Source organism: Mastigoproctus giganteus, chromosome 1, assembly GCF_048544385.1.
Source record: "Mastigoproctus giganteus isolate SK-2022 chromosome 1, ASM4854438v1, whole genome shotgun sequence".
Classification (NCBI taxonomy): Eukaryota; Metazoa; Arthropoda; class Arachnida; order Uropygi; family Thelyphonidae; genus Mastigoproctus; species Mastigoproctus giganteus.
The window spans coordinates 79,085,073-79,101,182 of record NC_143575.1 but is presented as its reverse complement, the minus strand read 5'-3'; the positions used below and the strand labels follow the sequence as shown (position 1 = coordinate 79,101,182).

The following is a 16,110-nucleotide window of genomic DNA, read 5'->3' as shown; positions in this document are numbered from 1 at the left end:
TAAAAGCGTACCACAGTTCAATTGTATTCATTTTCTGCACGATATCTACCCAGTTAATAGAGGCCATGTAGTACCTTAAGGCATCGTAATTTCCTTTTCTGAAATTAAAACCCATTCCTTTGCCTTTTACTTCTGCTACCTCTCTCGTCATCATCCACCGTAGAACTCCGTGATCACTTCCTGCTACTGGTTCCTCTACTGTCAGCCCTGTTATGTCATCTGATTCATGTGTGATGATGGGGTCTAGGATATTCTTTTCTCTAGTACTTTCCCTGACATGTTGATACCAATAACAGTCATCTAGTTGATTTAAAAATTTTGTTCCCCATGTCGAGTTTCCTTCCCATTTACTCCAATCAATTAGAGGCAAATTGAAATCACCCATAATAAGGCATTGACACTTACTTACCCATTCCATTTGCATGTAGAGGCTTTTGTCATAATCTTCACAATCACCTGGTCTGTAGATTACTCCTACTCGCATTATACCTTTGTTTCCAACTATCTCACACCATACAGACTCTATACTAGCATGTGAAATGTCTGAATCCGGGAAAGCTATCGTCGCACTCAGGCTGCTTCTGATAAGAAGCATTACCCCACCACCCCTTCTATCTACTCTATCCTTCCTAAATACATTATACAAGCCGTACTGAAACTCATCATCCCCAATTTCCGGGTGGCACCACGTCTCTGTAAGCCCTACTATGTCCGCGTTACTTGTTTTAACCAGCAGTTCGAATTCGCTCATTTTATTGACGACACTTCTAACGTTACTGTATAAACAATTAAGATTTACTGTTCTTGTATATTTAACAACCCTAACACAACCCTTGAAGTTTTTTAGGCTCTCTTCCCTGATATTAGCTACCCGCTCACGTGAAACGTCTTTGCCCCCAGAACATCTAGATAATACGTCCAGTTGGGGTAACAGATAAGAACTCTTAAGGTATGTGCAAGAGTTTCATTGACCAATATTATCAGATAAACGCGTGTCAGTATTACCCACACCCCCCCCCCCCTAACTAGCAGTTTCCCTGAACCTTTAAGGTATCCTCAATAATACTGGCAAAAACTTTTGCACCACCTTTGTTTAAGTGTATCCCGTCTCTACAAAACAAATTCCTTCTGCCTACAAGTGTGGGCCATGCTGATAGAAATTTACCCCCTAAAGCCTTGCAGATTCCTTCAAGTCTTGAGTTAATCCACAAGGCTCTTAACATATAATCCCTCCTATCGTGTCTGGGCAGAATTGCAGACACATAGACATTATGGCGTAGCTCCCGACATTTCCTCAGCATGGTCCTGTATTTATGATAGAGAAGAATGTCTTTTTTGCTTGATTTGACTCTTTCTTGCTGTTGTAACATAGTTTGATAAAACGTTTCTCCATCTTTTTGCAAAAAACTGTTTTTCCCATTCTTATTCTTTTTTAAAAAAAATTAAAAAACTACATTTAAATTGGAATAAAAAATGAGTCTTCTTAGTGTGCTAGTCTGTGTTGCAGAATGGAAATGTGTGACGATGTCATTGTTCTCTCTAATATGTAATCATTGTGTCATACTTCAGTGAAGAGAAGCTAATTAGTGTTTTTTGGTAAGAAGCCTAAGAAATTCAATATTAAGTTTTTAGGAAACATACAAGGTGTGGCTATAAAGTTCCTGGATGGGTACAGTAAAAAATAACACAAAGGGAGACAGCTAAAAATGGTATTATTTTTATTCAAAGTAATTGCCACCTGGTTGAATTCACTTATTACATTGTTATAAAGTTTGGGAAAAGAATCAGCGAAGGTGCCCAATGAGATGATATTCAGTGGTTAAGTTTTTCTCTGCATCAATAACATCCTGAAATCTCTTTCCTTTGGTGCCAGTTTTCACCTTGAGAAAGAGGAAGAAGTCTGCTGGTGCTAGAACAGGAGATCAGGGTGAATGGTTGACCTGTAAAATGCCATGTTACATTAGAATTGTCTTTGCAACAAGAGCGAAATGGGTGGTGGCATTGTGCAACAAGAACCAGCTGCTTTTCTCTGAAAATTGTGGCCTCACCACTTTGGTGAGGTGGCTGCTGAAGCACCTGTACATAGAACACTGCATTGACTTTCTCCCCTTCAGGTACAAATTTCTTGTGACTTGCACCCTGTTTGTTGCAAAACATGATCAGCATAGTCTTGCTCCTGGACTTCTGTAAATTAAACTTTTTGGGGATTGGTGATGATTTTGAAGTCAACTGCATTCTATGATGCTTCCTCTCTAGGGTTATTTTGACAAGTCCAGATGAAGTCTTTGCATGATGACACTCTTTGCTTCTACTTTTCTGTGAGGTGCAGCACAAATTTTGCACAGATCTTCCTTTTCCCTAAATCTTAATGCAGAGTTTAAATCATCTCCTTATTCATATTCAAGTCATCGGCCTTCATTCTGAGAGTTAAACAATGATATCTTTCTACAATTTCCTGAGATTTTGCAACTCTGTCCTCATTTTAAGAGGTTTATGGATGCCCACTTCATGGGTCATCACAAACATCCTCATGTTCCTCTTTGAATCACTTATACCATCGTACATATGCACATGATAAGTCTTAATATTTCACATGTTTTTGTTGCAGATTTTCCCAGTTTAAAGCAAAATATGATACAGCAGACTCTCGATTTACCGGGATCGGATTAACTGGGACACTTCAAGACTCCAAATTAAAAATAAAAAAAAATCAACCAAAGATCATGAAATTCAAGTAATAACTAGAGTAGGTATAAACAGATGTTTTGCAAGTCGTAAATAAGCGACAAGAAGCAGCATTATAAGTCGAAATCGCAAAAATGATGGGTAAATGCAAAGAAGTTGCGCTTTCAGTTAAACAAAAACTTGAAATTATTCAAAAGTTTGAAAACGTGCATCAGTTAAATCTTTAATGATGAACCATTATAATGTTGGTGACCAAACCATATACAACATCGTAAAAAATAAAGGGATTCTATTAGATTTAATATAGACATCGCAAAAAATAAAGAGAAGCATCATATTGAACACGCAAGTAGTACATGGTAAGTTTTTCATTTATTTTATATTGCCATATTTTTTTTACATAGGTTGCTGAATTTGATACAGTTAGTCCCCGACTTACGCAACTTGGGACTTACGTAAATTTTTTTTTCTCTCTTTTTTTTTTTTTTTTTTTAATTTTTTTATTTTAGGATTGTAAAATTTAAAAAAAAAAAAACATAAAATAAGCAATCAATAACGACGATCACGGCTTGCACAAGTGAGATACGGAGTAACAAGCAAAAAAATAGGAAAAAACAAAAGATTCTTACAATTTATTTATGGTTTTTTTTATATATGACTAAAGATTTCAGTGAAGGGGACTTGCATTTCACCATAATAACGTAAAGATCCACAGAATTGCAGTTATCGGTATTTTTGCAATTGCAATAAGATGAGTTTCCTAGCGTTTATAATTAGATGCACGAACAGAAAAGCCCAATAACACGGAAAGTGCAAATTGTTTTTATTATTTTTTGATAGTGACCTCCAGAAATGTGCTTTAGTAAAATGTGAGCTTGTGCGGGATGATAATAGTGAGTTTTCTCCTTAACCCTGTTAAGTTCTTTACAGAAAATTCATTTTGATTGTTATCATAGTGCTGGCGACTAGTGACAGCGGTACTAGTAAATTTACCAAGAAAAGGAAAGCGATCGATTTGGATCAGGAAATTAAACTAATAATCAAGTATAATGCTGAATTCAGATTTGTCAATAATAATATAGTAGCAATATGTTATTAATCATTCCCAAGTTACATAAAACTCTACGAAGTAAGAAGTCCTGGAATGTATCTTTTATGTATGTCGGGGACTTCTGTATTTTTGGATTACTGTATTCATTTGTTGCTCCATTTCAAAATTGTTACATGGAATGTTAACGCTACTAATGAAACTGGTTGTCACTTACAACCTGTCAACCTACTGGACAATCTCTGTTCCACCATCTTTTGGAAGAAGTTTGAATTACAATATGCCACTTCTGTTTATTTTCAAGCTCATTGAACATGGCAAAAGCACCAATCTGTGAACTTTATTGCCTCACCTTGTATGTGCAAGGTTTTCTCTGTATTGTAAAATCTGAAGGAGTTAACATATTTGCCTTGTGCACTGTATGTAGATGAGATTTTTCAATCTCAAGTGATGAGAAATAGTGTAAACAGACAATTGCAACAAATAAGCAAAATGATAGTGTGTCCTGCATGGAAAGAAATGACAAAATTGATGTACCATTTCATGGTTACAATGTCGATACGTGTTAAATGTTTCTTTTCATCTTTTGTCATCATTTTTTCATCTTGAGTTTAATGTCTGTTGATCATGCAGACACATTATTCAGAAATATGTTTCCCCAGTAAATAAATAGAAGGGAACCACAGTGGTTAGGAATACAAAAACAAAAGTCATCAGCAAAATTACACAAATAGGAAAAGCAGTGATAGTTCTGAAAAATGGACCATTTTCAATTGCCAAAGATTGGTAGTAATCAAAGTGAATCAAAGCTATATCTTGTATTTATAAAATCTTGTATTAAAAAAAAAAAAAAAGGAAAAAAGGTCAAATCAAAAGTAGCTTGCTTTCATTTGAAGGTGGCTCTACAAGGCACAACAATGGACGTGATATGAACGACCTTTGGATTCCTTCGGAAAACTGCCTGACAGTGTTGACAATGCATCTGATATGGTTGGACTAAAAACTAGAGTACCAATGGTATTAAAAGACAAAAGCTAGCACTGTTTGACAATAAATTGTCCTTATCATCTTATTAATTTGTGTGCCGAGAAGGGATCTGCATGCTTTCTTCTGAAAGTGTATGAATATGTTGTGGAAATTAACTACTGTTTAGAAAGAAATGCTAAAAAGGAAAAATAGATTTAAACAATATCAACTGATGCATGGGATTGAAGTAAAAAAGATTTTCAAGCATGTGTACACTTTAGCAGTCTTTGTAACTAAATTGGTTTGATAACTCTGTGAATGTGTAACTAGATTGCTAGAACAAAGTGTAAAGTGTGTTAGTTGTCTGACAGCACCGCGGGTTTCCCCCTCAACTCCACGTTGTATTCTTTGTAAGTGATACAGAACTCTGTGGTGGCCAGAGATTTGTAAAGTGTGTGGGGAGTGGCTTGTTGTGTAGTGTTATGTTTTGTTGTTTCTCTGATCATTTAGCCATTGGGCCCCTATTGGGATCCATTGTTGCCCACACTTTGCCACGAGGTGACAGGTCAGGCACCCAGTAGATTATTTAAGCACTCTGGCAGGCTCCACAACCTAATTTCCAAGGATTTCAGTGGCAAGACACATATATATATATATAAATAAAAGGAAGGGTGATTGAACACTAGAATTTGGTAAGGCCAAATGGGTTTATGAGAAAGCAGTTGAATTTTTTGACGCTGATTTAAATTTGGTGGCATTGTTAGGGTCTACTCAGTCGATTTAGCTAGAGTAGGGGAAGACTGGAGTCTGGGGGAAAACAGGTAGAAGGTTGGGGACAATAGAGTAGGCATCACCAAAGAAGTCAGTGGGGACAAGCCCCACCAGGGGAAGTATAGGAGGAGACAGAGACCTGTCTCCTCCCTCCCCTGCCTGGGGATGGGGTTTTAAAGGGAACCGAGTTAGAGTACCCAGTTCAGATCGCCAAATGGCATGTTCTGCATATTTCAAATACTTTCCTGCATGAAGGTTGTAAAGGCTTTATAATTTTCCTCTTCTATAATGAATAGATGTTCTTCTCCCCTTGGAAGGGGGCCAATCTGGGGATGTCATAAATTATACATTCATATAGAATGTGTGCCCAGTCTTCACTCTCACCACAGGTGCAATTTGGGTCATCGGCCCTAACGAGGTTAGTTTTCCCTTGAGGGAGCCGTGACCAGTCAAAGGGAGAAGGTCATTAATATACAAGAGGAAAAGAGGGGGGAAAGAACTGAACCTTGGGGGACACCAGCATTAGTGGAGAAGTTAGAAGACAGAGAGCCATCTACCATCACCCTCAGTGAGTGATCAGAGAGAAAACTAGATAACCAATTACAAAAAACAGTTGGAAAACCATAAGATGGAAGCTTGTTTAGAAGACCTTTGTGCCAAACACGATTGAAAGCCTTTGATATGTCAAGGGAAACTGCTTGTCTTTCACAGAATTTTTCCATTGAATTTACCCATAAATGGGTAACATAATCCAGAATATCACCAGTGGATCAACACTGATGGAATCCATACCGGTGATCGTTGATCAGACGAAAGGTTTCTAGGTAGTTTATTAAGAGTTGGTGGTTAATTGATTTCTCCATTACTTTAGCAAGAATAGAAGTAATTTCAATGGGATGATAATTGGATGGAAAGGATTAGTCACCCTTTTTAGGAACTGGCTGGATATGAGTAAATTTCCAAGCAGAAGGAAAAATACCTTTGTAATAAGAAAGTCAAAAAAAGGGGGAAAACAACAGGAGTAAATTCAGGAGCACAGGTTTTGAGAACAAGTGGAGAAATACCATCAGGACCTGGAGCTTTCTTAGCATCAAAATTCGTCAGAATCATTCTCACATCCTTTTGATGGAAGACCACAGGATACATTGAATGGAGCATGGTGGGAGGTGTTTTAAAAAGATCATTAATACATGAGTTGGAAGAAAATGGGATGCTAGCATGTCAGCTTTATACTTCGGCCAAGGTTAAAGCTGACCAGCTTTATCCTTGGCTGAATTGACAACAGAACTATCTGGTTTTGACAGAGGTAGGAGCAGAGATCGGCAAAAGTTGCGGCCAATAGCTTTGGCAAGAGACCAGAATGCTTGGCTACCATTAGGGCAAGAAGCAAGTTTTCTACTCTTAGCCTGTTCAAAATCTAGTTTGGACTGATTAATAACTGCTTTACAATTGTTGCGAGCTTTGGTGTAGGCAGAAAATGAAACTGAAGAATTGGAAACAAGGCAATTATGATATGGAACATTCTTCTCTTGAACAGCCTTAGCACATTTATTGGAAAACCTAGGTTTATATAAAGGACGAGATTTTAAAGTGGAGTGTGGAATAAAGGATTCCATTCCTACAAGAATAATTTCACTGACACGATCTGCGCAGATGCTGACATCAGAAGTTTTGAAACAGTAATCCGACCAAGTAAAAGAAGAAAAGAAATCTTGCAGGTTATCCCATTTTGTATTCTTGTAATTCCAAACAACACTAGGTTGGGAATAGCCATGAGATTAAAGGCTCCATTGGAGAAGAGACAATCACTAAGTTGTGATTGTCTCTTCTCCAATCTGAGGTGCTTAAAGGACCACTCACTCCGACCGTGTACTTAGAAGGGTTGTTTATGAGAAAAAGATCAGTCGTGTTGGCTATATGGTTAGGATTGTCCATTATTATTGTAGGTAAATGAACAATCTGTGCGAAGTCATTAGTAATTGCAAAAGCCTCAGCATCTCGACCAGCTGGGTCGGTGTGACTAGAAAATGGAAGCCAGCTGGAGTTGTGAACATAAAATCATCAAGGAAAATTACCTCACCGGCAGGAAAGTTGGACTGGAGAAAGTCGAGTTGCAAAGAGAGGAAGTCAAAGAGCTCCAAGTGATTAGTGGAGTTGGGAGAACGGTAGAGACAACAGATGAATATGACACAATGAGGTAGAGAGATTTTAAGACAGAGAAGATCGAAAAAGGAGATTCCAAATTACCAAGTCTCTGATGGGAATATTGGAACGGACATATGCACCAGTACCACTTTTGAGGTGAAAGGAATCATACAGCGAATAATTTGGGCAACTGAGATGAGCAGTAGTTGAATCAACTGATAACGGAGATTCTGTCAGAAAAAAAGTACATGGGGTTTGGCAGACTGCAAGTGGAAATGGACATCGTTCAGATTAGAATTGAGACCACATATATTTGTGAATTGAACTAGGAAGTGACATGCTGTATGAAGTAATGAAATTTTTGGATATGGCATACACATGGTAAGAATATATCCAAATCCTTGACATAACGTGGCCTCGACAATGCCCCCACATTTACACTACTCTGACTCCCTCCAGTCACTATCTGGCAGAGTAGATGTAGCAAGATTATACGCTAGCTGATCCAGAAGCCTCCTCAAGAGTTACCAATAGGTTCAGTCCTGTGTACTAACAAGTGGCCGGCCTGCGAACACTGATGAAATGTAAGGAAGATTGGATCTCGCCATGATGTTCATCATAACCTCAAAAGTCATCAGTCATATTGCATGATGGAAGAGATGAGGAAGGGTTGACCGGAACTTAGTTCTGGAGACTCAACATGGGTTCCACACTTCATGCCTCTATAAGCAAAGTGGTTCTATTGCACCGGTTGATGAGAGTCATCTATCACCTAGTATTGCCTGGTAACATAGAGGCGTGTCATTCCTCTATGTGGTGTGGATGCAACACTTACGACCCCTGCTTACGTTGGTTCACACTAGGGTGGTAACCCACGGTGTGCTTGTGCGTTGAAGTTATACCCAGAATTACTATCAATCCCACCATCGTGAAGGTGGAAGCAGAGGATTTGGCTGTTATAGACCGTCTGGACTTCGCCAAAATTGGGTCCACTGGACTTGAGTGTCACCCCAATATCAGTTCCATCACTATTTTAGACTCCCAGGTAGCAAGTACAGCTTGTCTGGCATATCTTAGAGAATGTCTGTGACAACCTCCAGGACGAGAAGAGACATTAGCTGATAGCGCACCCATGTGAGAAATATGGAGAAGGCTGGTTTTCTTAATGGCCCGGCAAGAAGCACAATTCTTCTCCCCATGGCTACTTGGGAAAGTTTTACGGCCTTTTTTTCTTATAACTCTCTTGTTTATAGCAGTTTTTCTTTTTATTACTATTATTTATCTATTTCTTTATTTGACAAAACAATATATGTAGGTTTTAAATTTTTGTGCTTAGCAGTTTTATAATTTTCAAAATGAAAGTGATGAATAGTTTCAGGTTTAAAAATGGGTTTCTTTTTATTTTCAATAGCATTAATAAAAGTTTGATTTCATTGGAAATGTGTTAAAAAACAGCATTCAGCACATATTGGAACTAGGGCTTACAATACCAGTCAAAATCTTAATACCGGTATTTCGGTATTTTAAATTTATGAAACTGGTATTCCTAAAAAAAAAAAAGTTTTTCTCAATAAATTTTGATGACAGTTAATAAAGTAAGGAAAAAACAAGTACTGTAATTACTTGAATTCAAGTTTCAATTAAACATTTATTGCAGCAATAAATATTGTGAAAAAAATCATTAAAATACAGTTATTCTAAAAAAAAAAAAAATACATATTGGTACTGCAAAGTATAGTTATGTTTAAGCATCCACACTACCTGTCTGAATAAAGTGAGCTCTTAAGAAACATAAGCAATCAATAGTATGATTGTTTAAAATGTATCTAATTTTGGTACATACAGTATTTGATTACCAGCAGAAAACGCCCTTTCGGATTCTATTCTGGTACTATTATACTGAGATAATCGTAGACAATCTCGGTCCATATTTAACTCAACAGTTACTTTGCATTGATATTTACAGGAGAAAACCCTTCACGTCAATGAGAAATTATGGGAATGAAGTTAAAAAAATGTAATTAATGATGTTGAAATTTCACATGGTGATTTAATGAGAACTTTCATGCCCACAGGCGAGTAAGGCTCATGTGGTTGATGGCATATACCCTATAATCTTAAAGGAGGTGGCAAGTGCATTGAACCAGGCAGGGGGACCATTAAGGCTAGTTATGAGAGCATCACTGGACTCGGGAGAGATTCCATTGGATATGTGTAAATTGGAACATAAAGGCGGTTCTAGGAGTGTAACAGGAAATTACCGACCAGCCAATCTAACTTCAGTAGTAGGGAAAATCATAGAGGCAATGATCAAGGGTGGAATTCAGGATCATTTAGATGGAAATGGAATTCTGTAGGATACACTGCATGGTTTTGTAAAGGGAAAATAATGTTAAACAAATCTGGTTAGCCATTTTGGCAAGTCACCGTGAGCTGAATTTAGAGAATAATTTCAACATTGTTTATTTAGATTTCAGCAAAGCATTTGACTCAGTCCCATGTGAGCAGTTACTTTATAAGTTGGAGCAGGTTGGAATTATAGGGAAAATCCTTAGATTGATACATAATGGCTTGAGGGGACCAGGCAGGGGGTTGTGATAAATGATTATTCCTCAGATTGGGTTAATGTAAGAGGCGGGGTTCCCCAACCCAAGGATCAGTATTAGGACACTGTTGTTTTTGATTATTTTAAATGACATCTATGAAGGGATATAGGGTGTGATGTCTAAACTTGCAGATGATGTAAAGGTCAGTAGAGTAGTTAATGATCGCAGCTAAGCAGAGCTTCTTCAGAGTGACCTAGATAGACTTCCGGGATGGTCAGAAAAGTGGCAGCTATGCTTTAATTCAACAAAATGCAAGGTCTTACACCTGAGGAACAGTAACCCCAAAATAACTTATACACTTGGTGGAGTTGAACTAAAGTCAGTAGTGGAGGAAAGGGACTTGGAAGTTACGATATGGTCGGACATGAAGTTGTCTGAGAATTGTGAACAGGTTGCAATGTTGCATACGGAGGATGCGGAAAGGTCAGGAAATGATCACCGCATATCCCTGGAGCAATATGGCCTTAGTTGCTAATACTCCTAAAAACCAAATAACAGCAATGTTGCATGGTGTCCTATCGATGATTTATCTAACATTTGCTAGTATAGATAACAACGTCATAGTCTCATAAAGGTGATTTTATAACCTTTATGTGATTAGATTATAAACTATTTTATTTTTTTTTTAAATTAGTACCGAAAAAGCAGTATTTTTGTATCAATACCGGTATTTGAATACCAGAAACAAATGACCGGTATTCGGGATCCCGGTATTGTAAGCCCTAATTACAACCCATTAATAAAAGGTCAGGTATTGGTGTGCTACAAGTAGAACCTAAAAGTGAAAAAACAGAGAGAAACATTTTTATAAATGTTCACAATGCTTCACAATCACTTTTATGATTGGAGGTCATTGCTGGGTATATGGCCAATCAGTTATTATAAAGAACTGCCTGGCTGTAGGCTCTATTAGAGTAGAAGTGGAAGTCTTCAGAAACTAGTTAATCAACAGAACCTGGGTTGGTTATATCATTTCCATCATGTCACCCAACATCAACAGTACAGCAATTTTTATTGAATATTAATCCACTGAATATTGATTAATATTCAATTAAAATAACTCCATAATATCAAGTACTAGCTCCATCAAGTGCCCTCACCACTGCCTGCAAAAAAAAAAACAGTTGTGATGATGTCATCTCTGTACAGCTGGTATGAAGCATCAGTAGCCAATCAGTTAGAGATTCAGCAATATCCCTTCTTTCCCAGAAGATTTACAAGCTTAAAAGCATTTGTTTATCGACTTGCACTGCAGTTAGATGCTGTGAATTCTCATTCATTCAGCTAACTTTACTCCAATATGATAACAGAATCTGCAGTAATTTTCCACTCTTTGTTCTTGGTCCCATTTCTTTCAGAGGAAGACCTTGAGCAAAAGCTGAGTGGAACAACTTGTTTTTGATGTGACTAATTGAGTTAATTTTTTTTTAGTGTTAGGTAGTTGCACAGCAAATAAAATTGTTCCAAATAAAAACACATTGCAATGTTCTTTAACAGTGCAGAAAGATTTTTCATTTGAAGCAGAGAAAGGGTTAAGAACTGAAAAGATTATTTAAAAATCAGTTTTACTTACTTTTTTTTTATTTGCTTATGAATTAGTATCCTTAGTTCATTAATTATTATTTTCAGATGGTTTATAAAAAAGCTGAAATGGGAATTCCTAGAATTTCAGAAATCTACTACAGGAAGATTACTGGAACAAATTACTGTAAGTTACCATTATAGATGTTCAAACCATTCATCCTTTTTTCTTCACTTCTTAAAATACTGTGAGAAAAGTTGATTTGATTATATAATTGTTACCTGTTACCTATTTTCACACCCTTGTTATTGAAAAGTTGTTTTTCACTTTGGCATTAATATTAAAAATTGTCTGCCCCAGGAAACCGCAAAGTTTTTGAAAAATTTTTTGCTGTTTTATTGATCTAATTGTAGTATTAAATCATATTCTATAAGTAGCTTTATAGTCTTAGTTATGCACCTTAGTTTATTTTGAATTTAACTAGAGATTTTGTAGGTTACTACATAGTATACCTAGAATCTTGTACCATTCAAAACTATCCACCAGTTTTTTAGTATATTAGATCAATACAGTATAGCATAACGTATATCTCAAAGTTGATAGTGTGAAGTATAACGTGAAACTAGATGGTGTAGTATTGTCGATTAATCAATTAAATTTATTAATCTTATTAAATTTCCTTGCTAATCAATTAAATTGTATTTAAACGGAAATCGTGTCCCAGACTAGAGGAGCAAAGCAATGGGCACAAAGTAGTGGGAGTGCTGTGGCTCAGGGGAGAACTGAAGGGGGTAATTCTCCAATGCATCAGTCTAAAAAAATGTGCAGAATGTGAAATGTTTACGAACTTTCTGGAACAGGACATGATCTAGCCGAGGAGGATGTCTTTGTGTCTGCTAGGTGTAGAGTATGTGTGAAGACATTAGGTGTCAACTCAACATCTATGAGAATTTGAGGCCCTTGAAGGAATTAAAATGGGGGAGGGGGCGGCATCAAGCTCTCAGCTGCCCAACTGTATGCCAGAGCTCACTCTTGTGCATCAGGCAACACAGTGGCAATCTTCAAGGCAGAATGTGCTGGTCTCACAGGACTCTGACTGAATTGCCAGGGAAATTGGAAATATATTGTGCAAAAAGGATAGGTGTAGGGCAGACTACAATGTCATCAACTTTTGCCCCTGCCAAAGTTGATGACATTGTAGAGCAGATATAATTTTTTAAGGGCACAAAAGGTAATATTTTTGTACATGTTGGCACTATTGACATTAAGAGTAGCAGATCTGCAGACTTATTTAACAAGCAGGTCAATGTTGAAAAAAAGTTGAGTTAGGGTTAAAAACGAAAGTATGTGCAATTGTTCCCAGACATGATAGGAGGGAGTATGTGAAGAGAGCCTTGTCAATCAGTTCGACCCTGGAGAGATTGTGCAATGCTCATGGTGTAGAATTTTTCTCGGCATAGTCTGTGCTTGTTAAGAAACAGGAGAGACTGCTTCTACAGGGATGGGATACACTTAAATAGAAAGGGTGCAAGAATATTTGCTGATGTTGAAGCAGTCCTATGTAGGTTGGAAAACTGCTAGCTTGGGAGAATTCACAGACTAATAGATTAACAATAGCCACAGGTAGAGGCGAAAGTGATCCTTGCACAGCTTCAATTGGAATGAGCAGCAGTCTTCAAAACAAGGTGCTTGGTGGGGGGGGGGGGGTCAAGGACTGCTGGGATTCATCAAAATAAGCAAATACATGGGCTGTGTTAGGATAACTAATAGTAAGAACAGGTGCATGATGGATACACTAAATGGATACTTGCATGTGCAGCATGCTAGAATATAGTAAATAAATTTAACAAATTTTAAGTGCTGGTCAAGACATCAAAGGCAGATATTGCTGGGATATCAGAGATGTGGTGTCACACGGATATAAGGAATGCATTATTAAAAATTGGGAAGTACAGTATGTGCAGGAAGGACAGACAGGATAGGAAGAGAAGAGGGATTATGATGTTAGTTAAGAAACATGTAAAACTAAGGCTTAGCATCCAGTTGATATGGGTGGACAGTGCAGTGTTGTTTGGTGAGACAAAGCACTGGGAAAGCAGAAATGAGGGCAGGAGTGTGTAATAGGCCTAATGACTCTGAATACAACGAAAAACTGTACAGAGAAATAGAATGGGCCAGTAAATCGGAATTTCTTGTAATGGGGGGGATTTTTGTGGATTAATTGGATGATTGTTTTCTACAGCAGCATGTTCGAGAGGCAACTAGAGAGAGTAATACTCTTCATCTGATTATCAGCAATGATTATTCATGCATTAAGAATTTTCAGATAAAGGGACCACTTGGTGGCAGTGATCACAGAAATGGGAGTCCCTTAAAGATTTAACTACCATTGTTAAAGGGAAGGGACTTTGCAAAGTTTGACTATGGTGGTCTCAGACAGTTTTTAAATTCTATACAGTGGGACCAACTGATGATGTTACTAACAGCAAATTCTAAATGGGAAGCTACTAGGCTTTTCATACCAACTAAGAAATATTGTTCAAGGTTTAGGCCTAAATGGATGTAAGATAAACTGAGACTCGTGGCAGAGAAGAAAAATGCATGGGATGCATATAAATACAAGAAATCTTTGGCAAAGGATGCAAAGAAAAAGAGCAAAGACTTTCTTAAGTAAACTGTAGAAGAAAGGGGATGAATCGGATTGGTCCACTTGATATCAAAGGTTCGACTGTTGATGATCCTGCTCAGGTAGCTGACAAACTGAATGAGTATTTTTGCATCTACATTCATAATGAGGAATTCTGTGGGGAGTTGGTGGCTATAAGTTTATTAAATTCTAACAGGGAGTTAAATGATTTTGTCATAACTGAGAGCAATGTGGAGGAGAAATTGTTGAAGTTAAACAAAAGAAAGGCACCTGGGAGTGCTAATGATTGATGTCACCTAGGGAGTTTCATGGCCAAATATGAGAGAAAAATTGTAACGAAGAAATGAATGTGTTATGAGAGAATGAAATTGTGAATATATAGGATAATTGCAAGCAGTTTCACAATATTTACCCCAATCTTGTTCTGTCGGGTCTTTGAGACCCCCACACAAAGTTCAGTTATAATGTGTTCATCTACTTGACCCATGCAGCTGAAACTCACAATCTTTCAACAAAAATGTTTTCTTTGATTTTCCATTGAAATTTGAGAAATTTGTTAATTATCACACAGATGGGAAAAATACAGGATCAAGTTAAGCCTGATAATTATATGCACATGATGAAAATTATGAATATAAAATTAGCAGCATCTTCCACATGCAGTTATTAAAGTGCATGCTCTTTGGCTTAGTGTCATGGAAGAGCCTAGTTGGCATACAATTGATGAAGTGCTTGAGTTTGTAGATTGACATTCTACTCACTGTTAGTTAATGATAAGGGAAATATTCAAAACTCCCCAATTAAATTGGAGTAAAAAACATGTCTAATGCACTTCAGAGTTGCTTTATTTTCAAAAATAATTAAAAATATGTTTTTAATATAAAAAATGGATTTTTCATAGTTCTGTTCATAATAAATTTAAAATAAAGGTAACATCAAAAAAGTGAACAATTGGATATCAGATAGCCACCCAAAAACCAACTGTCATCCATATCTGCAAATTGCAAGCTGTGTATGTGGACCATAAAGCTGAATAGCATTCCACTTGTGATGGTCAGAAGCTTTTCCTTTTTTGTTCTGATTGAATACAAAATTAAAATTTCATGACCAAATATCAAAACTCAGTAGAGCTTGTCTATCAAAATTAAATATATTTAATCCATGTTATTGTGCAGACAGACATAGTGTCTCTCTGCACCCCAATGCACCTATATAAATCTCTTATTAGATCCCAACTAGGTTACAATGTCTCAGTTCACACAGCATTCTTCATAAGTTAGATGTCATCCACCATAGAGCACTTGGCACTGTGTCAGGTTAGCTTTCAGAACTTCTTCAGTATACTTCTTATATCTGGAAGCAATGGAATCTTTATTACAAATGCAAAGAAAATTACTTCTTGGTATCTGTGCAGCAAAAATATGAAGGCTCCTTTCTTACCTGAATTGGAAAATATTATTTGGCCTGCAATGGGATGTTAAATAAGGGCTTAAAGAATCAAATGAATATCCATCAAATTAAGACAATTTTTTTATCTCAACAGAAATGTGACCGGTAAACCTCTTTGGATGTCATTTAACTTAAGCGCAGAACTCTGGTTCTCTTTTTCTCTCTCTCATGCTTGCGCACACACACATATAGGCATAGACAGTAATTTTCATTGCTCAACTAGCAGCTGTTTGTGTCTCTCATAGTGGTAGAACAGCAGTAGATATCAGCT

The 16,110-nt window shown here is 37.1% G+C and overlaps 1 protein-coding gene across 1 annotated transcript in view; it reads left to right on the top strand.

Moving 5' to 3' along the window:
* Nucleotides 1–16,110, top strand: part of LOC150090914 (PDZ domain-containing protein 8-like) — a 157,221-nt gene that overhangs the window by 97,472 nt on the left and 43,639 nt on the right. The window contains exon 6 of the mRNA XM_090377279.1: nucleotides 11,851–11,929. Coding sequence (XP_090233405.1) covers nucleotides 11,851–11,929 — 79 coding nt within the window. The remainder of the gene's footprint in view (nucleotides 1–11,850; nucleotides 11,930–16,110) is intronic.